Consider the following 26,515-nt stretch of genomic DNA (forward strand, 5'->3'; position numbering starts at 1 on the left):
TTATAGGCAAAGCTACCAGGTCTCAAAACAAACACGTTCAGTTATAAGAATTAACAGATCTAGGAAAGTCCCAAACTCTGACTTCCAAACAGGTATACACACCTCATTTTCAGAGCACCTAGACAGGACAAAATTTATTTATCAGGATCATATTTTATAGATAATCAATGTTGCCCGGTAACAAGAATGACATTCTACTTCATCATGTTTCCAAGGGAAGATAGCCAGAAAATTAACCCAACATCAATTATGTTGGGCATGTTGATTCTGAATGTCTAATATGTGGAAATATTGGGAGATCTGTAGATTATAAGAATCTAAAGCAGCTAGACTTAAATCTACTTACAACAGTAATCCTAGAAACAAACAATTGAATCAATAACATTAGCTTGACTACTAATCAAAATGTGGATCTAAAGTGTCCCCACCCTATCTACAACAAAAAGAGTTTATTGTACCCTAGAGCAGTGGTTCGCAACCTTCCTAATGCCACGACCCTTTAATACAGTTCCTCATGTTGTGGTGACCCCCAATTTCATTGTTAACAAATTGAACATAATTAAAGCATAGTGATTAATCACAAAAACAATATGTAATTATATATGTGTTTTCCGATGGTCTTAGGCGACCCCTGTGAAAGGGTTGTTCGACCCCCAAAGGAGTCGCGATCCACAGGTTGAGAACCGCTGCCCTAGAGAGACATAACTTTACCAGTAAACAAACACTAATTTTCATGAAACAAAAATGTGCCATATATACATTTTAAATTTAAAATATAAAACAAAAGTGCCAATAAGATAAAGATGATATTCTGTAATCAAGTTGTAAAGATAGAAGCAACTCACAATAATCTTATGGTAAGATTAGTAAAATTATCTACAACTTCCATTCTTTTATATGTTGCAACTTCTATGGTAAATAGCATGATTATACTACAATGATCCTTAAATCACAATAATTAGATTTAATTTGCAATTTTAAAGACTGTTTTGTACTGAAAGGATAATGGAAATTATCACAGGTAGAAAAAAATTACCAACCTAATAGTAGTAGTATATAAGGCTTTGTTTTATTCACTGTAAATATTCTGAGTAAAGTTATTTTTCATTATTTTAGTTATCTCTTACTTGTTATATATACATTTTTATCTTAAATTATCATATTTAGAAGGTTCCTACTATCTCTGAAAATATATCTTTCAATTAAAATTTTTGCAACTCCTTTCTATACATATAAAGGGAGTATAAAGCTTGATTTTGTGACTATTCTGTCTTTAAATTGGAATACTTAGTCCATTTATATTTTAAAGTAATTGCTGACATACATATATGGTTCTTTTTTACACCATCATAATTTTGCCTTTCTATTTATACTGCCATTTTATGTTTTCCTTTTTTGTTTTTTACCTTTTTTTAAATTGATTTTCTTGTTTTCTTTTCATATGATCTATCAGTTTTAAAGTTATATACTCTGTTTCTCTTCGTTTGGGGTTTCCCAGAAACTTTAACTATCATTCTAACTTACTAGCTTAAGGAAAATAAATATAATGCTCCTCTTGAAAAATACACACAGGGACTGTGGAACATTTGAACTTGAATAATTTGTTCTCTGGCTATGGTGCAGATATGACCTCTCCAACAGCCTTGGTGATCAGCAGTCTGCCTCCCAGGACCTTCCTCTCCTGTGCCCCTTACATGAGAACCCTGTGGAGCTTAACAAAACCCTGCTCTTTTGGTTTGAAGTTGTTAATCCAGCCTTAGCCCAGGAACCCCAAAGCACTTCACCCAGGGACCCTAATAAATGCATGTACCCAGGTGTTGGGGGCCAGATGTAAGCTGGCAAGGTCCTTGCATCTGAAGGGGCTAGCAAGACTGGGACCCTTACCCACACAGTTTTCCCAGACTGTTTGGATGGCGATTATCAGTAGAATGAGAACAGCCTTTCATGGCTTACCAAGAAGTCTGTAACTATTTACTGAGATATGCTGTACTGAGAACTTGTCCTTCTGCTGTGTCTCTCCCTTAGAGATTAAGAGGAACAAAGAATACATTCCTCTTGACAGACCTCCTATTCAGTGTCTTGTGTATAAATAGGATTGTGTGGCTAATAAACTTGTTTCAGTTCCTCGAGAGCTGTAGTCCTCCCGATCCCGCTTTCCTGTCTTTCTTTCTTTTCTCAATTCCCACCTCCCTGCCTCAGCCCGGCTCAACCTGTCAGGCTGGCCCTGACACCCAGGTCCTATCTGCACTCTGCCTTGACCTCCCTGAGTGGCTCCGAGAGCAGCTATTTTCAACCGGTGTGCCATAGAATTTTGAAATGTAATATCTGACTATTTAGTCGGGGCACTGACCTCTTTTCCCTTAGATTGTCAAATAAAAAAACAAAAAACAACCAACACAACATAGCCATCCATTGTGAATGAATCAAAATTATATCTTCTTTTTTTGTAAGAATGACAAAAAATATAACATTTTTGGTGTGTGCAGAATTTTAGTAAGGGGATAGTTTAAGTATGCCATGAGATGAAAAAGGTTGAAAATCACTGTCCTAGAGCCATAACAGGTACTTCCTCCAGGACTTGTGAATAATAAACTTGGGTTCTTCAATTTCTATTGAAGCTCAATTTCTGTGGAACCTCAACTCACCATCTGGCCCCTTGTGGTCCCCTTAACAAATATTAATTTACCAAATTCATAGTACTGTCTATTTTGTTTGTTTTATATTGTTCTACTTGTACTTAATACACAATAAATGCTTATTTTCTAGGAGAAAACAAAACAAGAGAAAGAAAACATAGTCTCACCCCTTGACTTCAGACAGGATCATAACCTATGAGAACTTAATCTATCTTCAAAAATTCAATAGAAATAAATTCATAAATTTCATCAAAGATTCCATCAAAACAAAGTACTTGTGCCTTCGCCGGTTTGGCTCAGTGGATGGAGTGTCAGCCTTCAGACTGAAGGGTCCCAGGTTTGATTCCTTTCAAGGGTATATACCTTGGTTGCAGGCTCCATCCCTGGCCCTGGTCAGGGAGTGTGCGGGAGGCAACCAATCGATGTGTCTCTCTCACATCAATGTTTCTCTCTTCCTCTGTTACATTGTCTCTAAAAATCAATGGAAAAATATCCTTGGTGAGGACTAACAAACAAACAAATAAAAGTACTGTGTTTATATCATATGGCCAAGGATATCAATACGATTGTTCCTACTGTTAAGTTCAATAAATGTTTATTCACTAGATAAATTAACAATTCTACCTGCAAAATTTTCATGTTTTGCTTGCTTTGTGCTCATAAATGGTAAGGGAATGATTAAAGAAGGAAAAGAACAGTTGGTTTAGTTGGCTAAAGGGTTTCTTAATAACCAAACTATATGTTCTTTGCTTACACTGTCTTGTCAACTCTGTGATGTCTGCCAAATTGAATAAAATTCATATCCAAAATAACAATTACCTTTTACCCAATCCTTTATCCTGACCTCAGACTTGACAGATACAAAAAGATCAAAACCTTTATGTCAGACAAACTTTCAATAGGATTAAGATTTAGTAAAAACTTCACTATTTATTCACAGTTCTAAAATATGTCCCCAAACATCTTCCTGTTCTAATTTCTATGTGCTTTGGGTAGTCTCTGTGTTGTTTATCCTGAAATTACTTGGCCATTTTAAATGTACAGTATCTAAAATAATCCCTCTGAGAAGGTCCACCACAATGAGTTATCACCTCACACCTGTCAAAATGGTTATCAACAATAAACCATCAAACAACAAGTGTTGGCAAGGATGTGAAGAAAAGGGAAACCTCCTGCACTGCTGGTGAAATTTTAAATTAGTGCCACTATGGAAAAAAGTATGGAGATTCCTCAGAAAATTAAAAATAGAGCTACTATAAATCAAATAATTCCATCTCTGGGTACTTATTGAAGAAAACAAAATACTATTTAGAAAACTTTTATGCACCCTATGTTCACTGCAGTATTACCAGTAATAGCCAAGATATGAAAGCAACCTAGATGTCCATCAATAAATAAATGGATAAAGATGATGTGGTGTGTGTATATATAGATATACACACATATGTATATATAGATAGATATAGATATAGAATATTACTTAGGAATAAAAAAGAATATATTTTTATTGATTTAGAGAGGCAGAGGGAGAGATAGAAACATCAATGATGAGAGAGAACCACTGACTGGCTGCCTCCTGCACACCTCTATGAGGTATTGAGCCCACTACCTGGGCATGTGCCCTGACCAAGAATCAAATCATGACCTCCTGGTTCACAGATTGACACTCAACCACTGAGCATACCGGCCGGGCTAAAACCTTGCCATTTGTGACAACATGGATGAACCTAGAGGGTTTAATGCTAAATGAAATCAGTCAGAGAAAGACAAATACCATATGATTTCACTTATATGTGGAATTTAAAAAACCAAATGAATGAATAAACAAAACAAAATCCTATATAATAAAACCGTGATATGCAAATTGACCAAACAGCAGAAAGACCGGTCGCTATGACATCCACTGACCACCAGGGGGCATATGCTCAATGCAGGAGCTGCCCCCTGGTGGTCAGTGTGCTCCCACAGGGAGAGCGCCACTCAGCCAGAGCTGGGTTCACAGCTGGCGAGCACAGCGGCAGTGGCAGGAGCCTCTCCCACCTCCACAGCAGCGCTAAGGATATCTGACTGATGGCTTAGCTGTGAGTGGACCTAAGCCATCAGTCAGACATCCCCCGAGGACTCCGGGACTGCAAAAGAGCACAGGCCGGGCTGAGGGACCGCCCTTAGTGCACGAATCTTGTGCACCAGGCCTCTAGTAAATGAATAAACAAAACAGAAATAGACCTACAGATATAGCTTTTGGTTGCCAAAAGGGCGGGGGTTTGGGCCATGGGAATTTAAAATAAAAAAGGAATTCCATGACTCCCAACAGAGGCTGACCCTCTAGACTTCACAGATTCCAACACTAGGACTGAATTATAGAACAGTTTGTCAATTAATACTTCATACTAAACTCTTAAAGATAATGTGAGGATAGTGTATATGTTCATGAGATTCTTTCATGTTATGTGTAGTTACAGTTTGTTCATTTTCCAAGTGTACAGTTCTATTATATAAATATACCCCAAAATATTAAACTTTCTACTTTTGATAGACATTTGGGTTACTTCTAGTTTGGAGTTATACATACAACATTGCAATAAACATTATTTTATAGATTAAAAATACAATGTGACAACTAAAGAGCATTTGAACCTTTCATGCTACCACTAATTTGCCCATGGTCAGCTAAAGAATACTTTATTTTCAGTGTACTTATAAAATTACCATCATCTTCAATGTAGCCAACATTGCCTTAGGTGTGATCATATAAATATAAAGTCTGACATTATTTAGAGTTAGAGAAGATGTTTTCCCTATAATTATAATAGTAAAAACAGTAAGTGAGGGAGAAACCAAGATGGTGGCATAGATAAACACCGGAAATTGCTGCCTCGCACAACCACTTCAAAAATACAACTAAAAGACAAAACGGACATTGTCCAGAACCATAGGAAGGCTGGCTGAGTGGAAATTCTACAACTAGAAGGAAAGATAAAAGCACACTGAGACTCAGAGGAGGTGCGGAAGTAAAGTGCAGAGGTACGGAGGCACACGTGGAAAGGGCTGGCAACTGAGGACACGGTTGTCTTTTTCAATCGGGAGGGAGTCTCAAGCTCCCAACGGCTCTGAACTCCAGTTCCGGGTGAGTCTCTGGGGACCCAGACTCATATGGGGATAAAATGGACTGTCTGGCATTGGTCGGAACTCCAGGGCGGCTTTCTCTCAGAGGTGCTTGCAGCGATTACTGGGATACTGAGACGCGGGGCCTCTTAGGGTAGGACTGAGGATCAGCCATAGCTGTTTGCTCTGCCCTGTTGATTCCCTGAGACCCCGCCCCACCCAAGCTGTGTGCAGAGGCTTTTGCATATGAATGCCCTGGCCCTTTGCAATCTGAAAATTACCTAACAAACTGCAGCTGGGTCAGAGAGACCCAGAACTTCCAAAAGAAGGCCCAAGACCCCACAGCAGCCTGCATTGCTTCACAGCTGGGTCTCATCTGGGCACCTCCAAACTCCAAACAAAGAAGAGGAATCTGCAAATCTCTCCATAGCTCCTGCTAGGTAGCCTCAGGCAGAGGCTAAATTAGCACCTCCTTAGAGATCCAAGAGCCAGTGTACCCAGTGGTCAGAGTGGGACCATCCAGATTACAACTCCTCAGATCCATAAGGGACACACTCAGGGGGCAGACTCAGTGAGCACTAAAGCCCCACTGAAGCAAGTCTTGCCCCAGAAGGTGTCTCCAGCACAGAAGTTCTCCCAATGCAGACATAGCTGATTCTCACAACCAATTGGCCTGGAGGTCAATTCTTCCCAGGGATACCAACTACAATCAAGGCTTAACTACAAGACTGTGCACAAAGCCCACAAAGGGGTGCACCAAGAGTGTCCAGCTCAGGTAATTGGGGAGGCTGAGCCACTGGGCCCTATAGGACACCTAGCACACAAAGCCACTCTACCAACATAGGGAAGCAGCCAAAATGCGGAGACAAAGAAACAGGTCACAAATGACAGAAATGGAGGAAAACAAACTACTGGATATAGAGTTCAAAACCACGGTTATAAGGTTTTTCAAGAATTTTCTAGAAACCGCCGATAAATTTAGTGAGATCCTCCATAAATCTAGTGAGACCCTCGAGGATATGATAAAGGACCAACTGGAAATTAAGCATACACTGACTGAAATAAAAAATATTATGCAGAGATCCAACAGCAGACTAGAGAATCGCAAGAATCAAGTCAAAGATTTGAAATACGAAGAAGCAAAAAACGCCCAACCGGAAAAACAAAAAGAAAAAAGAATCCAAAAATATGAAGATAGTGTAAGGAGCCTCTGGGACAACTTCATGCGTACCAACATCCGAATTATGGGGGTGCCAGAAGAAGAGAGAGAGCAAGATATTGAAAACCTATTTGAAGAAATAATGACAGAAAACTTCCCCTACCTGGTGAAAGAAATAGACTTACAAGTCCAGGAAGCGCAAAGAACCTCAAACAAAAGGAATCCAAAGAGGACCACACCAAGACACATCATAATTAAAATCCCAAGAGCAAAAGACAGAGAATCTTAAAAGCAGCAAGAGAAAAACAGTTACCTACCTACAAGGGAGTACCCATACGACTGTCAGCTGATTTCTCAATAGAAACTATGCAGGCCAGAAGGGAGTGGCAAGAAATATTCAAAGTGATGAATGCCAAGAACCTACAACCAAGATTACTTTATCCAGCAAAGCTATCATTCAGAATTGAAGGTCAGATAAAGAGCTTCACAGACAAGAAAAAGCTAAAGGAGTTCATCACCACCAAACCAGTATTATATGAAATGCTGAAAGGTATTCTTTAAGAAGAGGAAGAAGAAGAAAAAGGTAAAGATACAAATTATGAACAACAAATACACATCTATCAACAAGTAAATCTAAAAATCAAGTGAATAAATAATCTGATGAACTGACTAAACTGGTGAATATAATAGAATCAGGGGCATAGAAAGGGAGTGGACTGACTATTCTCAGGGGGAAAGGGGTTTAAGGGTGCAGGAAGAGACTGAACAAAAATCATACACCTATGGATGAGGACAGTGGTGGAGGGTGGTAAGGGCAGAGGGTGGGGTAGGAACCGGGTGGAGGGGAGCTATGGGGGGGAAAAAGAGGAACAACTGTAATAATCTGAACAATAAAGATTTAATTAAAAAAAAAGTAAGTGAACTATTTGTTAATTTTAAATAATCTTTCCATTAAGTCACAGAACAAATTATCATCGAAATTAAAATAGCTTCGCTGAAAATACATACATGAATATTCACTCAGAGCTGTTTGTAATAGCAAAAAGGGGGAGGAAAATAACTGGTTTCATGAATAATGCTACATTCATGCAAAAGAGTACTATGTAACCACTAAAATGAATTTGGAGGATCTCTAAGTGTTCAATAGAAACGTTATTGTGTGGGGGAGGGGAGGAAGAAGTATGTTGACATCTGTGTAAAAAGAAGAGGAGGAAGCATTCACACTTTTATGTGCCTGGAAGATATTTGGAGGCTTAAAAAGGAAAATGTAAAACAAGTTATATCAGAGAAAAAGGACTGGAAGAAAAAAAAATTTCCACTGCATACCATTTATATTTCCCTTTTCTTTCAAGACATTTGTACTACATGTGTGTATGTGTCTGCCTGTCTATCAAAAACAAGAAAAAGTTCATTTTCTGAGGCCAAAGAAACATATTCAGAAGGATAGAAATTTACATATTGGTATAAGAACACTGGGCAATGATTCCTACTATTACTGAGTCAAATAGAACCTAAGATTTTTTTTGGTGTGTGGTTAACTCAGGATTTTGATAAAGAGCACTATCGTTACCTTATAGAAAAATAATTTGCTGCCAAGAGTCCAATTTTTTAGTAATATGAGAAAAGCCCTAACGCTCTATATTCAAATTATCTTTTAAATGTTTTCTAAAATATCCTAAAAATCAAGCCACTGTCTTTTTTAAAAGTTCAGAACCAGAACAGATACAAGATTGTACCATATCTTAGCTATTGTAAATTGTGCTGCTATGAACATAGGGGTGCATATGTCGCTTCTGATTAGTGTTTCTGATTTCTTGGGAGATATTCCTAGAAGTGTGATTACTGGGTCAAATGGGAGTTCCATTTTTAATATTTTGAGGAAACTCCATACTGTTTTCCATAGTGGCTGCAGCAGTACACGAAGGTTCCTTTTTCTCCACATCCTCGCCAGCACTTGTCGTTTGTCTATTTGTTGATGATAGCCATTCTGACAGGTATGAGATGGTATCTTATTGTCTTTTGATTTGCAGCTCTCGGATGATTAGTGACTTTGAGCATGTTTTCATATGTCTCGTGACCTTCTGTATGTCTACTTTCAAAAAGTGTCAATTTAAGTCCTTTGCCCATTTTTTGATTAAATTGTTTATCTTCCTTTTGTTAAGATGTGTGAGTTCCCTGTAAATTGAGGAGATTAGACCCTTATCGGATATAACATTGGCAAATATGTTCTCCCATGCAGTGGGCTTTCTTATTGTTTTGTTGATGGTTTCTTTTGCTGTGCAGAGCTTTTTATTTTGATGTAGTCCCATTTGTTTATTTTCTCCTTAGTTTTCATTGCCCTAGGAGCTGTATTGATAAAGATATTGCTACAACATATGCCTGATATTTTCCTGCCTTTAAATTCTTATAAGATTTTTATGGTTTCCCGTGTTACATTTAAGTCCCTTATCCATTTTGAGTTTATTTTTGTGTACTGTGTAAGTTGGTGGTCTAGTTTCAACAGCCTAAGTTGAAACTCAACAGCAGATGAGTGGATTAAAAAACTGTGGTACATCTACACAGTGGGATACTACACTGCTGTAAAAAACAAAGAACTCTTAGGGTTTGCAACAGCATGGATGAACATGGAGAGCATTATGCTAAGCAAAATAAGCCAGTCGGAGAAAGATAAATATCACATGATCTCATTCATTTGTGGATTTTAATGAACAACATAAACTGATAAACAAAAATAGAGTCAGAGACATAGAAGCATCAAACAGACTGTCAAACTTCAGAGGAAAGGCAGGGGAGAGTTGGGGGTGGGTGGGTAAGAGAGCAACCAAAGGACTTACATGCATGCATATAAGCATAACCAATGGACACAGACACTATGGGGGTGAGGGCATGTGTTGGGGGGGGGGGGGTGAGGGTGGCCAGGGAGAAGTCAATAGGGAAAAAAGGAGACATATGTAATACGTTAAACAATAAAGAATTTAAAAAGACTGTATCATAAAATACTGCAAAAAAATCAGTTTAAACAGTAACTGATAAATAAAATATGTTTTTTAAAAAAAACATGTTTCTCTTCAGTATTATAATTCTTCACATTAATATTTGTGTTCTATATTTATAACTATGCTTTTAGAGCAAACGTAATATATTAGGTTACTACTGTGACAGTTGGACCATGCAGTTAAAATCAGGTACCATGATTCACCTAGTGGAAGCTATTCATATTATAGACACTCATTAATGAAGATAGGAACTGAAATACATTACTGAGAATCAACATAAAGACCAATACTTACATATACACTAATAACTCACAGCTTTATAGAAGCTATCACTTTAACTTTAAAAAACTGGCTCCAGATAAAACAAAGGTGAGTTAGTAACCTGGGAGTTAAAATAAAACAAACAAACAAAAAGACAAGGTAGCAAAAAGAAGCTATCTGCCATTCAAATAATTGGTGCAAAAATATTACAAAATTATTTCACTACAGTGGAAATCCACTTTAAGTCCTGGCAAAATGTCTAATATAGACACAAAATAGATGTGATGGAAAAATTTTAAACAGTATAGTATATGCTGCCTATTATAATACAGGATGTAAATATGTAATGTCACCTTAAATTTCTACCTCAAATATAGATTAAAGTAAAATTCAGTTAATGTTAACTATTCCTATTTTTCAGATTAATCTGAAAAAAAATAACAAGTTTTTCTCAAACAAAAAAATGTGGACTCAGGTTCTGAACTCTTGTAGATGTGTAACATAGATTCGACTGGAAAAACAGGGTTAGCAAGGAGAGTAATGGGATATTAATAAAATGACCGATTTGTTGTCCTAGGTTTTCCTGGCCAGGAGAATGGAGAATGGAAAAACTGAACCATGAAATCAAAAAGGCATCTGTTTTCCAGGTTTCTCTCTGCCAATGTCTTGAGAAAAATGTTTGAACTTTCCTGTTGGCTTTGTATGCAAATAGCTCCAGATGCAAAGTGAACCACATCTAAGTTATTTGATTCAACATCTGCTGGTCCAATTCCCATTATTCCTTCTAAAGGGTCGGCTTGTGACAGACAGTTTAGTTTGCCTTGTGTATAAGCCGTTTTGAATAAGCTAATTTGGATTAAAGTATCTATCTGGACCACTTCTTTTTCCCTTTGATGGTCAATGCATTCTAATGTGGTCTGTGTAGTGCTACAAGGAACTTAGAAACATATTGGAAAGGACAGTATTCAAGGTTTTGCCTCCCACCTCGCTTTCTAGACAATTTATATTTATACAGTTAAAAGTAAAAAGTGAACAATCATTTGCCTCTAAAACAGCACCACCCACATTGTACACGATGGTAACAGGACAAAACTTTCTGGCCTCATATTTTTTCATGCAAAGATTTAAAGCTAAAGTTATTGATAAAAGCGCTTGCCAACATTAACAATAAATTTTGTGAAACATCCTGTAATTTATAATGATAATTTTCATATGGCATCACTGAAAATGGAATGAGTTCCACATCACATGGCACTTAGTATCTGAAACACAGTATACTTTAAAAACAGAATAATGAATGAATTTATGAATAAATGAATAAACACTCTAAAATTAATTTAAATAAATCCCAAGGATTCAGAAACAGTGGGTCTGCTGCAACCAGAAAAGAATCAAAAGCATACTAAAACTAAACTAAGACTAATTGTGTAATGCTCCTAGAATCTGAAAGGTCAAGTAAAGATAAACTCCTTCCTTCCAGAGGGTATGGTAGGAGAGAGAACTTGTATTGGAAGGCAAAAGTGGAAAAAAAGGAAGAAATCATAACAGCTATCTACCTATGTATGTCTACATTCTGTATATATTTGCATTTATATATACATACACATGTGTTGTATCAGAAGACAGACATTCATTTTGAAGTTTGCTTCCTAAAAAGGATAGTTTTAACAGTCTTAGGAAAATTTATAATAAAAGATAGAAAATTATTTAAAAATGATGTAAAAATAAATTTCTTAGCAAAAAAAAAAATTATTTCTTATAAAAAGTATAGTCCCATGAGTTCTCAACTCAAAAACTTACTGATATAAATGCTATGCAAAACCTGAAATAATTTTCCTTTAAAAAATGTTTAGAAAAATAAACAAAAAGAAAGAAGAGGCAAAATATATAGATACTAATATTATTGCTTTTAGACCCCAATACTTTGAATTAAACTTTAGTCTAACCTCTACTGTCTTATACTATTCCTAGGTGACACACAGTAGGAGCAGGAAAGATACTAAACACACACACACACACACACACACACACACACATACACGAAAAAGAAAAAAACAACAACCAGGAAAATAGCTATTCTATTTTATTTAGACTCTGTGACAACTCTTGTTAATAATTATTTCCAGTTCAGTTGTCTAAATTGGGAATGACCATGAAAGATAACTGAGACCTAGAAAAAAATAGCTTCTTAGCCATCTTTGAGTAATTCTTTAAGCTTTCCAAAATTATATTTCTTAAGTAACATTTAGGTTTGCCTTTCTCTAACTTGTGACTGAAAGACTACTTGCCCCCAAAGAATTTAAAATAATAAAAAAATTACTTTAAAGTAAATTTGTTTTATTAACAATAGAGAAAAACTACTGTGCATTGTTTATGAACAAGGCACAAAGCTAGGTACTTAGGATTCAAAAAGATTCAAAACGTAGTCTTTGCCCTCTAAGGCATGTAGAAATGGGAGACATACTGATAACATGTCAGCTATGGGTTTGTCATAGATGGCCTTTATTATTTTGAAGTGTCATTACTTTATTCTCACTTTACTGATAGTTTTTGTCATAAATGGGTGCTGGATTTTGTCAAATGCTTTTTCTGCATCTACTGATGTGATCATATAATTTTGTTGTTGTTAATCCTCAGCCTAGGATATTTTTTCCATTGATATTTAGAAAGAGTAGAAGGGAGGGGGAGAGACAGAGAGAGAAACATCGGCTGAGAGAGACACACTGACTAGTTGCCTCCTGCATGTACCCTGACCAGGGCCAGGGATCGAGCCTGAGTACCCTTGACCACAATGGAATCTGTGACCCTTCAGTCAGTGGGCCTATGCTTTAACCACTAAGCAAAACTGGCCAGAGTTGATCATATGATATTCATCCTTCATTTTTCATGTGGTGCATCACATTAATTGATTTTGAGGATATTGTACCAACCTTGCATCCCAGAAATAAATCTTATTTGATCACAATGTATAATCTTTTTCAAGTGTTGTTGAATTTGGTTTCCTAATATTTTGAGAATTTTTTTTTCTTTTCAAAGAACCAGCTCATTGATCATTTGTATTGTTATTTAGACTTTATTTCATTTATTTCTGCTCTAATTCTTATTATTTTCTTCCTTCTATTCTCTTTAGGCTTTGCTTGTTCTTTTTCTAGTTTCTTTAGGTATAAAGGTAAGATTATTTACTTGATATTTTCCTTGTTTCTTGAGGTAAGCCTAAATTGCTACAAATTTCCCTCTTAAGACTGCTTTTGCTGTATACCACTGATTTAGGGTTGTGTTTTCATTTTCAATTGTTTCAAGGTATCTTTTAATTTCTTCATTGATCTCATGTTAACCCATCACTGTTTAGTAGCATGTTATTAAATGCCTATGTGCTTGTGTGTTTCTCACTTTTTTTCTTGTAATTGATTTCTAGTGTCATACCGTTATGGTCAGAGAAGATGCTTGATATGATTTCAATCCTCTTAAATTTATTGAGACTTATTTTGTGGCATAACCTGTAGTATATCCTGAAAAATGCTCCATGTGCACTTGAAAAGAATGTATATTCTAATACTTTGGGGTGAAATGCTCTGAAAATATCAATTAAATCCATCTGGTCTACAGTGTGATTTGAGGCCACTGTTTCCTTGTTCATTTTGTCTGGAAGATCTATCCATTGATGCCAATGTGGTGATAAAAGTACCTTACTATGATTATATTACTGCCGATCTCTCCCATTATGTCCATTAATATTTGCTTTATATATTTAGGTGCTCCTATTATGAGTGCAGAAATGCTTACAAGGCTTACATCCTTTTGTTTGGAATGATCACATTATCATTATGTAATGTCCTTCATTGTCTCTTATTATAGCCTTTGTATTAAAGTCCATTTTGTCTGATAGAAGTATTGCTACACCAGAATTTTTGTGTATGATTAGTGGTATGTATGTATGGTCATTTTTTTTTTTACATATTTATGCACCCCACTTTTTTTCTTCTTAAAAAAATCCCTTTAACATTTCCTGTAATACTGATTTGGTGGTGATAAATGCCATTACCATTTATTTATTTATTTGCTTACTTACTTACTATTTTGGTCTGTAAAGCTCTTTATTTCTCCTTCAATTTTAAATGATAGCCTTGCTGGGTAGAGTAATCTTGTTTGTAGGTCCTTGTTTTCATCACTTTGAATATTTCATGCTAATCTCTTTTGGCCTGAAATGTTTCTTTTAAGAAATTAGCTGAAAGTCTTACTGGAACCTCCCTTATAGTTAACTATTTTTCTCTTGTTCCTTTTAAGATCTTCACTTTGTCTTTAACCACTGCCATTTTAGTTATGATGCATCTTGGTGTGGGCCTCTTTGGGTTTATCTTGTTTGGGACTCTCTGCACTTCCTGGACATGTGTGTTTTTTTCCTTCACCAGGTTAGGGAAGTTTTCAGTCATTATTTCTTCAAATGGTTCTTGATACCTTGCTCTCTCTCTTCTTCTTCTGGTATTCCTATTATGCTTGATATTGTCCCAGAGATCTCTTAAACAATCCTCATTATTTTAAATTCTTTTAAAATTAGGTGCTTTTTGCTACCTTGTATTTCAATTTGCTGATTCAAGCCTCTGCTTCATCTAATCTGCTAATTCCTTCTAGTGTATGCTACACTTCAAATATTATAGTCTTCGTTTCTGACTAGTTCTTTTTTGTGGTTTCTATGTTCTTTTTATGCTGTTGAAGTTCTAAGTTCCTTGAGCATTCTTATAACTATTATTTTGAACTCTGTCGCCAGTAGATTGCCTCCATTTAGTTTAGTTCTTTTTCTGTGAATTTCTCCTGTTTTTTCATTTAGGACATATTTCTTTGTCTCCCCATTTTGGCTAGCTCTCTGTGTTTCTTCTGTATATTAAGTAGACCTGTTATGACTCCTAGTCTTGGTAAGGTGGCCTTATGTAGTAGGTGTCCTGTAGGCTCAGTGATGCAGTCTCCCTGATCACTTAAGCATAATGGTATCAAACTAGAAATCAATTACAAGAAAATATCCCTTGTGGGGGTTAGGTGAGCCCACCTATTGTAGTTTAGTCTTGATTACTGTTGGCCCATCTGTGGTGGGGTTGACCCTTATGTTGCCTATGAGGATTGACCTCAAACAACCACAGTGTACAAGCTGCTGTGCAGGGAGGTTACCCCCAAACATGAAATTCTCCCTAGCAGGTTCTGATGTCTGCTGAGATCTCCCTTTGGGTGGGCCACTTGTGCAGCTAATCAGGTCATGCTCTGATGAAGTCTCAAACCAGCCACTTGGTATGTTGATTCTCAGGTCTCTTGGGAGAGACTCCAGTGCAGGTCAATGTCAGATACTGCCTATGAGTGGCCCTGGGGTATACCTGTTAGGAGCCACAAAGCAATCCATGGTTGTTGGCTGCCTGTTTTGGGCCTGGGTGAGTGTGGGAAGGAACAAGATGTACACTAAGGCCAGTGTACACCATTAATGAGCCTGAGGCAGGTTAGCAAAAGGCCCAAGGCACCCCAAGATCTGGCTCCACCTGACAGCTGCCTGTTTGACTAAGCCATTAAAAATCCCACATCAGTACACAATTGGCATGAGGCAGGTTTGAGGTCACAAGTTAGGGGCAAGTATTGTTCACCAGGTTGATACAGATTCAAACTCAGTGAAAGTACTGGGTCTGTGCACACTCAGCAAAAACCTCAGAGTACACCAAGGTCAGTCACCACCCAACTTGGGCCTGTAGACCTTTGTGGTGGAATGCGGTTTTGGGGAGTCATCAGGGTGAGGCCAATAGAGTTCATCAAGATAAAACAGATTAAGATTTGGCTGTATGGAGGCAGGGCTCTGCACAGAAACAGTGGCACTAGTTGGGGCATGCAGGATTAAAAAAATGACACTTGCCCCAGAACCACACAACTTGATTTCTTCCTGTGCATTTCTGTCACCCCCTGAATCTGCCTGGACCTACTTGAGAGCCTTCCAAAAATGACTAGAGCAAGCCCATCCTGCTCGCAGCTAGTTGATTTCTCCACAGGACACAAGCTTGGCAAGGCAGGGACATAGGGAGTTTAGGAGGTTGGGGCCAGTGGATCTCCCCAGGCCAATACCATATGCAGTGGAGTGCTGACCCAGGAATAATGGCATCTGTAGGTGGTGTGGGAGAGAGACTCAGCACAAGGACAATGATGGCTATTTCTTCAGCTCTCTCCCCAAAGCCACACAACCAATCTCTCCCTGTAAGACTCTAGTCTCTTCTGAGCTACTGTACCTTCACCAGAGTCCCAGATAAGTGCCCACAAAGGCAATTTGTGTGCTGGCCCTTTAAGAAGCTGCCTGGGTTCCTAGCACACACCTGTCTCTCCTTGGAGAACAGAATCCCCATTGATTTTCACAGCCAGATGCTATGTGGGATCATCTTCCTGACTCTGGTGATCTGGGCAGGGGAGCCTGGCATGAAGTGGAGACTCCTCACTACTCAGTGGGGTGCTCTGAAGCTGAGACATCCCTCCAGATTCTCAACCACTGCACATGGGTGCAGGGCAAGCCCTTTTCATGTCCCTGTTCTTCCTATTAGTCTCGATGTGGCTTCTTCTGTATGCCCTTAGTTATAAGACTTGTTCAGCTAGTCTTCAGTTGGTTATTCAGGTTGACTGTTCTATAATTTAGTAGTAAACTCAATCTGACGCTGGGAGGAGGTGAGTGTAATTTCCACTTACTCTACCACCATCATGGATCGAATAGAATGATATTTTATGTTTTTTAAAAAACTTTTATTATTGATTTAAGAGAGAGGAAGGGAGAGGGAAGGATAGATAGAAACATCAACGATGAGAGAGAATCATCAATTGGCTGTTTCCTGCATGCCCCCAACTGGGGATCAAGCCTACAACCTGGCTTTTTGTGCCTTGGCCGGGAATCAAACCATGACCTTCTGGTTCATAGTCAATGCTCAATCACTGAGCCCTACCAGCAAGGCTAGAATGATATTTTTAAAACACAAAGTAGTCCGCCCATGTTCATAACGGAATTATTTAAATAGTCAAAGGAAGCAAGAGTCCATCAACAAGATGAATGGATAAAAAAATGTGTACTATACATATAGTGTAGTATTATTCAAGCTTAAAGGGGGGGGGGCGGATTCTGACACATGCAACAATACGAATGAACCTTGAGGACATTTCGCTAAGTGACATAAATCAGCCACAAAAATACAAATACTATATGATTCTATTTATATAAGATATGTAGGACAGTCATATTCACAGAGATAGAAAGTAGAATGGTAGCTGCCAGGGACTGAGAGAAAGAGAATATAAGTAGTTATTGTTTCATGACTATAGTTTCAGTTTTCCAAGATAAAACATTTCTACAGATTGGTTGAACAACAATGTGAGTATGTTAACAATAGTGAACTGTACACTTAAAATGGTTAATATGATAAATTTTACATTACATGTATTTCACCACAATAAAAAGAAGTCTTTAATTAATGAACTAGATAACTTAAGAAAATTATTTGCACCTTACCTTCCTAAAACTAGGACAAATTAGGAAATGTAAATAGTAATTTAATTTCATTTAATGCTCATGATATTATTTTTTTAATCATGTCTCAGGCCACCATTGCAGCAATTCATAATTTGTTATGAAAAAACCTAGATTAAGTCTGGGTCATTCCAATTTCAGACCACAGAAGGCCAAGTGCAAAGGTAGAAAGAAGTTTCCAAAGAAAAGGTAAAAATTTTATATAATAAAACCCTAATATGCAAATCAACCGAATGGCAGAACGACCGGTCACTATGACGCACACTGACCACCAGGGAGCAGACACTCAATGCAGGAGCTGCCCCCTGGTGGTCAGTGTGCTCCTTCAGGGGGAGCGCCGCTCAGCCAGAAGCTGGGCTCATGGCTGATGAGCGCAGCGGCAATGGCAGGAGCCTCTCCCACCTCCGCAGTAGCGCTAAGGACCCGTCAGGGGATGTCCTACTACTGGTGGGGAGTGGGCCTAAGCCAGCAGTCGGACATCCCCCAAGGGGTCCCAGACTGCAAGAGAGCACAGGCCAGGCTGAGGGACTTTCCCCAGTGCACAAATGTCATGCCCTGGCCCTCTAGTATAAATAAGAAAAAAAATTCTTAGTTATTGTATACTAATACCTGTAGGAAAAGCAGCCCAAGGAATAGCAGGAGATGTAGTTTGGGTTTCACCGCTTCCACCATCAAAAATCTCTGCAGCCTAGAAAACAAAGGCAAAATTACTTTAGAATACCTGGAAAACAGAAGTGCTATTTAAGCAATCAAGCTTCCTGGTTCTACAAGCATAGTCTCTGTAATGTACCACTCATTTTCAAATTCCCACTGAACACTCAATTGCTTTTCAGTCTTTATTACTACCAGCCCCCAATACTCACTACCCCCAGTACTCATGTTCTATTATCTTTAAGTAAAAATTTTCCTTACTTACTCAAATATATCTCCTGGCAATAAATTTTTTACTTTACATATCCTTAATCACATTTCCACTTGTGAACTTCATATCTATGTACTTTAAACTAATTTACCACATTTATCATGTACATAAGAAAAACAGGTAATTTTTCTTTAAAAGTCTAGAGACCAAATCTTTTTCATTAACACAAGACCTAATTAGAAATCAATCTAAAGAAATAGAATTTATCTATATTTTTTAATAATCTACCAGCTGGACTTGCTTATTCAACATTTAGAGAAGTCCTAACGCTGGCATTTTAAATTAACAAGCCCTCCTATTAAACAGTTGTAAAACTATGGGACAATTACTAAAATGTTGAGGTATGTGTAAGAGTATGGCGTTTTCTGTTTTAAGTGTCCAGGTCACAGTAAAATTATTATTGAAAAAAGAACCATAATGTCAGTTCAGATTCTTCATTGAGTTCTCAGCCAAAGAGAAGTCAACTAGAAAAATCTACCACAGGAGACACATGATGTAGAATTGCTACTCTCTACAAACTATGAAAAATGACCATGGTTTATATGACAAGGACAGAGACCTTCCATATTTCTACAACAGGATGTGATAAGAAAGTACCCTAATAACCACAATTAAATTGGAATGGTTGGCTAAAATTGTACCTATATAATATTGAAAGTAATAGATCCATTGACTATAACACTGAAGTGTAAATTTTACTATAAGGAGCACCACCGAATCAATTTTTTTCTAATATAATAAATCAAGCATGGTCTAAAGGAGACTATACTAAATTTTAACTTTCAAATAACTGACAACTTCTAAACAATAAACTAATATTATATCTGAAACATATATTTTCCTTAAAATAGAATAAATTTTAACAAATTTTTAAATGTTTCATTTTGTAACATAAATAAGATTCAATCACCTAACAAAACCCAAAATATTATAGAAAACATACAAATGTGCTAAACAAAAAAATACTTTTAGATGAAATGAGGAAAATGGGTATGTTCATATTCTAAATATTTTCATATTGACAGAAAATGACCCTCATCTAAAAAAATTCCTACCATTCTTACATGATATTCAGGACATTGAATATAGACTTAATATATTATATTTCCTATTAATGTCATTAATTACATTCTCTATTTTTAACAATCTAATTCTACCAAATTCCAAACTAGGTGAAAGTCTTACTTAAAAAAAAGAAAAATCACAGAGCTCACTTGATGGCAGTTCCAGGACTTGAGCTCAGGCATCCTGACTCCTAATCCAGAGATTTTCCTGCAAGACTATACTGGCTCCATAAAAATAACTGGGTTACAAAATATTTCAATAAAATGAACACTCACTGAAAAGGATTAAGGAAAAGACAGTGCTTCTTCAGCTAACAATTTCCACTTACAAAATACTAAGTCAAACCTGAGAGAATACTCAAACATAAACATACTAATTAGTTGTATAAGCCACCAAAAGGCTATGTAGATAATAGTCCAAATTAACTCATTACAGGTGTAAACATGCAAATATGTGACCGATCTTCAAGACTCATCTCTCATCTCACAAGTATTTCCTAATTGACATGTATCCCAACAAAATCATCTGCTGAAAATTTTTAAAACCTCTTCTCTAGTGTTTCTACTAGTAGCACTTAATTATCTTAATTTAAACCATTCCTATGGGCATGACCAAATGTTCAATAATAATAAATCAGTTTAACTTTCAGAGGGGCTATATTTTTATTTGCCTTGATTTCATTTTTTATTCTAAAGTTACATTCAAAATGATCAAGAAAAAGATCATGAATGCCAATGATAAAGAATACATTTTCAAAACAGTAAATACTCCACTGTAATCTCACAAAATTAAAACAATTACATAAGTAAAATTAAGGTAAATAATAGCACATACCTCAAAACCACCAAAATCATCATCATCCATTTTTCAAGTGCACCTGAAAATAACAGAAGACATTGAAACAAGCCCACACACACAGTCAATTATGTCAAAACACTCTCTGACTTAAAGGTATATACAGTTTGATTTGTAAATTAAGACTATTTTATTTGGGTTAAAAAAAAACTTCTTTAACTATGTGTGCATGCATTTTTAACTTAAAAAGACTAGACCTTTTTTTGCAAAATTAGTCTTTCTGGCAAAATTAGTAATTTCTGTGACTTTTTCAGCAACCATGTATTTTGCCATTTTACATTGAGATGCCAGGAGTGGAAAAATATTCTTTTACATTTTAATTTGCTTTTCCCAAATTGGCGCTAGGACTCAATTCAATAATGCTTCCTGCTTTTTGCATCTATTCCTCAGTTGTCTGGCAACATCAGCACAAACTCCAGCTAAGAACAGGACTGTGGTGAATTTTTGGAAATCTGTCCCCCACCACAAAGGTTCTTCCCTTGGTTTCATGGCCGAGGTTGATTTAGATTTTCAAAATTGATCAGCATTTTTGAGCTGTGGCCACAACTTCTGGAGCATTTTGATATGTGTATTTTTAGCTGAAACTGCTTTGCACTTTTGGAAAAATGTGGAGCAAGTTACTAGGCTGATCAAGATAAATCAAGTCATGTATTCATGGGAGACCAGGGAAGAGAAAAACACAAGGGAATATTCAGAATTCCACTCTTCTTTATCCTTAAGGAATGTAAGAGGACAATCAGTAGGATAACACATTTTATTTTATCTTAAGTGTATATAAGTAAAAACAAAAGGAGAAAACATGAGTATTTGGACTTTAAAAAAAGAAATAAAAGAAGCTTTTATCTAACAAATCATGAAAGAACTAAAAGTTCTAGAAAGGTAAAACAAGTAATAGGTGGTATACATTAAAATGGAAAAACAAATTCACATTAAATTGTGAATCAGTAGCTGCAAGTGATACTCTGGCCAACAATAACGTGTTTCCTTTTCTATATTTCAAAAGTGACCATATCCACATATGTGTATACACATTTAACAGCTGATAGCTCAATTGATGTTTCTTTCTTTACAGATTTAACAACTTGGAATTAATAATTATTCAAAGTGTGTATACATTTTTGGAACATTCTAGTTTCCTTGAGTCAATAATACAAGATGGACTTATTACTAAAAAATATATTCTCCAATTATTTAAAAAAATAGCTAAAACTAAGCAATAATTAATTCTAAATGCATTTTCTAAGATATTTTGCTCTGAGTGACGAGGCTGTTGTCTATATAAACATGGTTATCTATATCTATGCTTTGCCTTCTAACTGAAATATTAATATTAATGCCTTCAAAAATAAAATATAGTAAAAAATAAACAGTAAAAAAATCTCAAGGATTGTTTTGTTTTAATAAGCAAAAAAAAATTATTTTCATAGAAACTCAGAAGGTAATGGCACTAAAAAATGTACGTAGACAAAAATACATTATATAAAGAAAGAACATTAAATTAACCAAAATATGATACCAGTATTGTCACCATTATCCACATTTTAACAACCTGATGAAAATATTTTTAAAGATGTACTTTTCCAAAATCAAAACTAAGTAAGTCATCCACATACTGCACTTAAAAAATATAAACCAGACTTTCAAAACTTTTGATGGTGGTTAGTTTGAAATGGAATTCACATTAATTTTGTGTTGCAAGCGAATAGAAATCTGTATGTGATTACATTTTTTCATGAAGAAATTATGAAAGTGGAGTGATATGGATACAGAGAATTAACCAAGTCAAACTATAAACACCAAGTTTGTCTTTTCCACATGTATCCCACAAGTCTCAGGAGACAATTAAAAAATATTTTTAGCATCTATGAACACTGTACCCAAATAATATGGTTTCAAAAGAATGGAATTTTTAGAGTAATGCTTCTATGTGTTTTCATAAGTCATATCCCAATAAATTATTTGTAAGATGCCAGAAAATTTAAAAACAAAAACAAATACCCATGCCTAACAATCATTTCAGCTTTGTTTGCCTGTGGTAATGAACCAAATACCATCAGTTTCCTAAGTACTGATTTAGCTCTATGAAAGAACATATTAGTGACCACTGATGTTCCATACCTCAGCAACTTCTACATGTTAAAATGCAGATGATACTCTTCCTCTACTTTGTCCTCAAAGAAATATTAATGCACTTTAAAAGACAAATGGGTCATGAGTTTCTTAAAAATACAGTACTGGAAAAATAAACATTATTTTAAAGCAATAACCTTTCTCTGAATAATTTAGTTTCAAACCCTGAAATAGTTTCCTGCAGAATATTTAAAAGATCAGGAGGAAAAAAAATTACAGCACTGATTTGTAAAAATCCATTTTACAAAATACACACACACAAACTTAGTTTTTAAATGGAAAATTACAAGTATGGACTTCTTTATGAATTTAGTCTCTCTAACACATTAAAACATTATTTTATCTAAAGTGCATTTATAAACTTTTTTCTAGGCACTTAACATTATATCTCATTACTCTATAAATATAATATAGCAATACCAAATATATATTTCATCTAAATTATAGAATCATGAGCCTGATTAAAAATTGATAGATCATGTAGTTTTTTCTTCTCTGTCTAGGAAATAAGAGATATTATATTTTGTTATGATTAGGTATCTACATTGAAAGATTTCATAATATCCAAGTTTAATAATTCTCATACTTCTTTATATCTGAACTTAATCTCTTTTGCTGCACTGTTGTATTAATTCCTTCTTTTACTATTCTCAGTATTTAATACATTGCTAATATTTTGCAAGAACAAGATATATACAACACTTAATGTAACAAATTTTTATTGGGCAAATCTGAAGAACACTCAAGGTCCTCAAGTAGTTATGGTCAGGTGTGGGGGGAAGGGCAGAGTGTAAGAAAAGTATGCAAACACAAATAATATGATATATAAAAGAGCCATAAAAAAGAAGAAAATATGTCCAAGGTGGAAGGATAGATTTTCCTAAGGTGATATATCTAATTGGAGCATCATTAAATGCTTCAGGTGGGAACATTTGAGATCTATTTCAATAGACCTAATGGAAAATTTTAAATGGCACATTAAGAACATACAATTTATTCAAGTCTCTTGCCAAAAGTCTTTTCTAAAAGATACGGAAGAATAGTTTCTGACTGTTTGCTTCCTCATAACACAGGGTCAAAGAGAATGGGAAATAAGAAAACTGCAAAATTTGAAAGTATCTACAAGGAAGTTGTATCTTTTTTTTTTAATATATTTTTACTGATTTTTTACAGAGAGGAGAGGAGAGGGATAGAGAGTTAGAAACATTGATGAGAGAGAAACGTCAATCAGCTGCCTCCTGCACACCCCCCACTGAGGATGTGCCCGCAACCAAGGTACATGCCCTTGACCGGAATCGAACCTGGGACCCCTCAGTCCTCAGGCCGACGCTCTATCCACTGAGCCAAACCGGTTAGGGCGGAAGTTGTATCTTAAACTACCAGTGAGAAAATGAGAATCACTTCTATATTATAGAATCCACAAAAAGCTCCAGAATGGAGGCACTGAAAGCTGGGTAATGGTGAGATTCAAAATAACGGTCGCAGACAAATCCAAGATTCCCTCTCAGAATCTGTGCAACTAGCAACTTACAGCTCCTCATCCCTCCAAAAGATTAAAGATGTATTCCCTGGACAGGGTAAAGCTGAGGGTCTCTGGACTGGAAGACACTGAGACAGGTATTTTCTTGCAACAGAAGTAGATGATATGTGCTTCAACTATGCAAAGAAAAATGTGGAACAGAATAACTTATCTGATCTTATAAAAGCTGTAAAGGTACCACAGAAGACACTTCTAATGGATGCTCTTAAAAAAGAATCTGAGATAACCTATGACTTTTGCCTGTGCGATCCTCCTCTTGCCAATCAGATGGAAGCCCAGGGAATAAACTCTTGAAATCCTTGAAGACCTCCAACTAGTTCGGTAAATACAGGAGGTATCACAGAGATCATGGCAGAAGGAGGCGAATTAGAGTTTGTTAAAAGGATCATCCATGACAGTATACAACTTTAAAAAAGACTGTTGTGGGTTAGCTATATGCTGGGAAAGAAATGCAGCCTTGCTGCTCTGAAGGAAGAACTTCGAATAGAAGGGATTCCTAAAGTCACCTACACTGAATTCTGTCAAGGTCGGACGATGAGATGGGCCTTAGCTTGGAGTTTTTATGACGATGTAACAGTACCACCACCACCAAGTAAGCGAAGAAAATTAGAGAAGCCAAGGAAACCCGTCCCATTTGTAGTGCTGGAGTCTGTGATGAAAAGAATTATCCCTCAAACCATCACCTTTGGGCTCTGAGACAGTGGGAGAAGGCAAAGTCGTTGTGATGACATGGATTGAAGAAAATCTCACTGATCTAAAGGTCCAGCATAAACGAGTTCTGTACAGAAAAGTGGAAGTTAGCCTTTTCCTAACAGCCATAGAAAACTCCTGGTTTCATTTCAGGAGAAAGAAAAGAGAACAAGTGAGACAACTGAGAGAAGTTCCTGGAGTTCCTGAAGACATCATCCAAGCCTCGGAAGAGAAAAAAAATCACCCCCAAAGAGTCTGGCAGTAGCCAAGATTTGTCCGAGGGCCCCTGGGACAGTGTCCTGTGTGGGTCTGCTCTACGGGAAGGCAAGTCAGCCACTGTTGAGGGCCATGGCCCAATCCAGGATTTGCTTTCCCAGGAAGGAAACCCAGAACCCATCTATATAATAAAAACCGAAGCGACTGTTACGGCAGAACGACCAGAACAACTGGTCACTTTAATGGGCACTGACCACTAGGGGGCAGACACTCAACGCAGGAGCTTCCCCCTGGTGGTCAGTGCACTCCCACAGGTAGAGCGCTGCTCAGCTGCTCTGGGCTCACCACTGGCTAGCACAGCGGCAGTGGCAGGAGCCTCTACTGCCTCCACAGCAGCGAGCAGAGCAGCAAGGAGCAGTGAGCAGGCAGGCAGTAAGGAGTGAGGGGTCCCGGACCATGAGAGGGATGTCTGACTGCTGGCTCAGGCCCATTCCCCATGGACATCACCCAAGGGGTTCCGGAACACGAGAGGGTGCAGGCCGGGCTAAGGGCCATCCCCAGTGCACGAATTTCATGCACCGGGCCTCTAGTAGAAGATAAAAGGAGTGAGGAAAAGGGAGACATGGAGGTTTTGGAAAGTTGTAAAGTCTCTAGCAATGGAGCCCAGGACCAAGAGGCTCTGAGCAGCTGATCAACCCCAGTATCTGAAAAAGGGAACCCCCTCCAGGAGTGGCTAGACATTACCTTTTCAAGTGTTTGATAAACATTAAAAAGGAGGTAGATGATACCTTAGTTGAAATGCACTGGGTTGAGGGTCAGAACAGGGATTTGATGAACCAGCTTTGTACCTACATACATAACCAAATTTTCAGGCTTGTTGCCAGTTAACTCCAAACTTCTTGCACAGTTGGAAAAGTTCTATAAAGCAACTTGCTTTGGAGTAGCCTGTGGGGTGGCAAGAGGAATTCTACCATAGGCCTATTGATAGCATTATGTGGAATTAACTTTAAAAACAGAAACAAATTAATTCATTTTTAGACCTCCCTCCAAACCCTTTTTTTAAGTTACAGGGCACTGTAGTATGGTAGTTCAGGAGGAAGAATTGTGGTTATCAGCATCAACAAAAATCCATCAGAATACTCATAAGGGATTTAAACCTGATTACCCTAGCTTTAGACTGCTTCTCTGAGGCCAAAAGGATTATTTTTGGAACCTGGTCTGGGTCAGAACTGTACAGAGCATCATGCTTTCTCAGCCCCCAAATGGAGGCAGTGCACCTGGGCAGATAGGCTCTGTACCCTCTTCTAGAGTCACCTTGAAGCCTGAAGACTTTCTCTGGGTACAGATGATTGACTGCCTCTGAGTTAGTCCTAGGAAAAGAACTGGCCTGATGGTAGGTGGTGGGAGTCAGG

At 37.1% G+C, this 26,515-nt stretch overlaps 1 protein-coding gene and 1 pseudogene across 3 annotated transcripts in view; one reads left to right on the plus strand and one right to left on the minus strand.

Moving 5' to 3' along the window:
• The window catches only part of CCDC91 (coiled-coil domain containing 91), a 317,390-nt gene that overhangs the window by 191,999 nt on the left and 98,876 nt on the right, over positions 1 to 26,515 (minus strand). For 2 of the 3 annotated variants that reach the window (XM_023752314.1, XM_023752315.1), the window contains 2 exons: positions 20,507 to 20,549; positions 18,295 to 18,373 (listed from right to left, as the gene is read on the minus strand). In XM_023752314.1, the coding sequence (XP_023608082.1) occupies positions 18,295 to 18,373; positions 20,507 to 20,536 (109 nt within the window). In that variant the 5' untranslated portion in view covers positions 20,537 to 20,549. Of the gene's footprint in view, positions 1 to 18,294; positions 18,374 to 20,506; positions 20,555 to 26,515 lie in introns of those variants that run through there. The other variant, XM_006086761.3, reaches the window with a different exon arrangement.
• LOC102439842 lies at positions 21,381 to 26,050 on the plus strand (annotated as a pseudogene).

The sequence above is a fragment of the Myotis lucifugus genome, unplaced genomic scaffold (genome assembly GCF_000147115.1).
Source record: "Myotis lucifugus unplaced genomic scaffold, Myoluc2.0 scaffold_30, whole genome shotgun sequence".
Classification (NCBI taxonomy): domain Eukaryota; kingdom Metazoa; phylum Chordata; class Mammalia; order Chiroptera; family Vespertilionidae; genus Myotis; species Myotis lucifugus.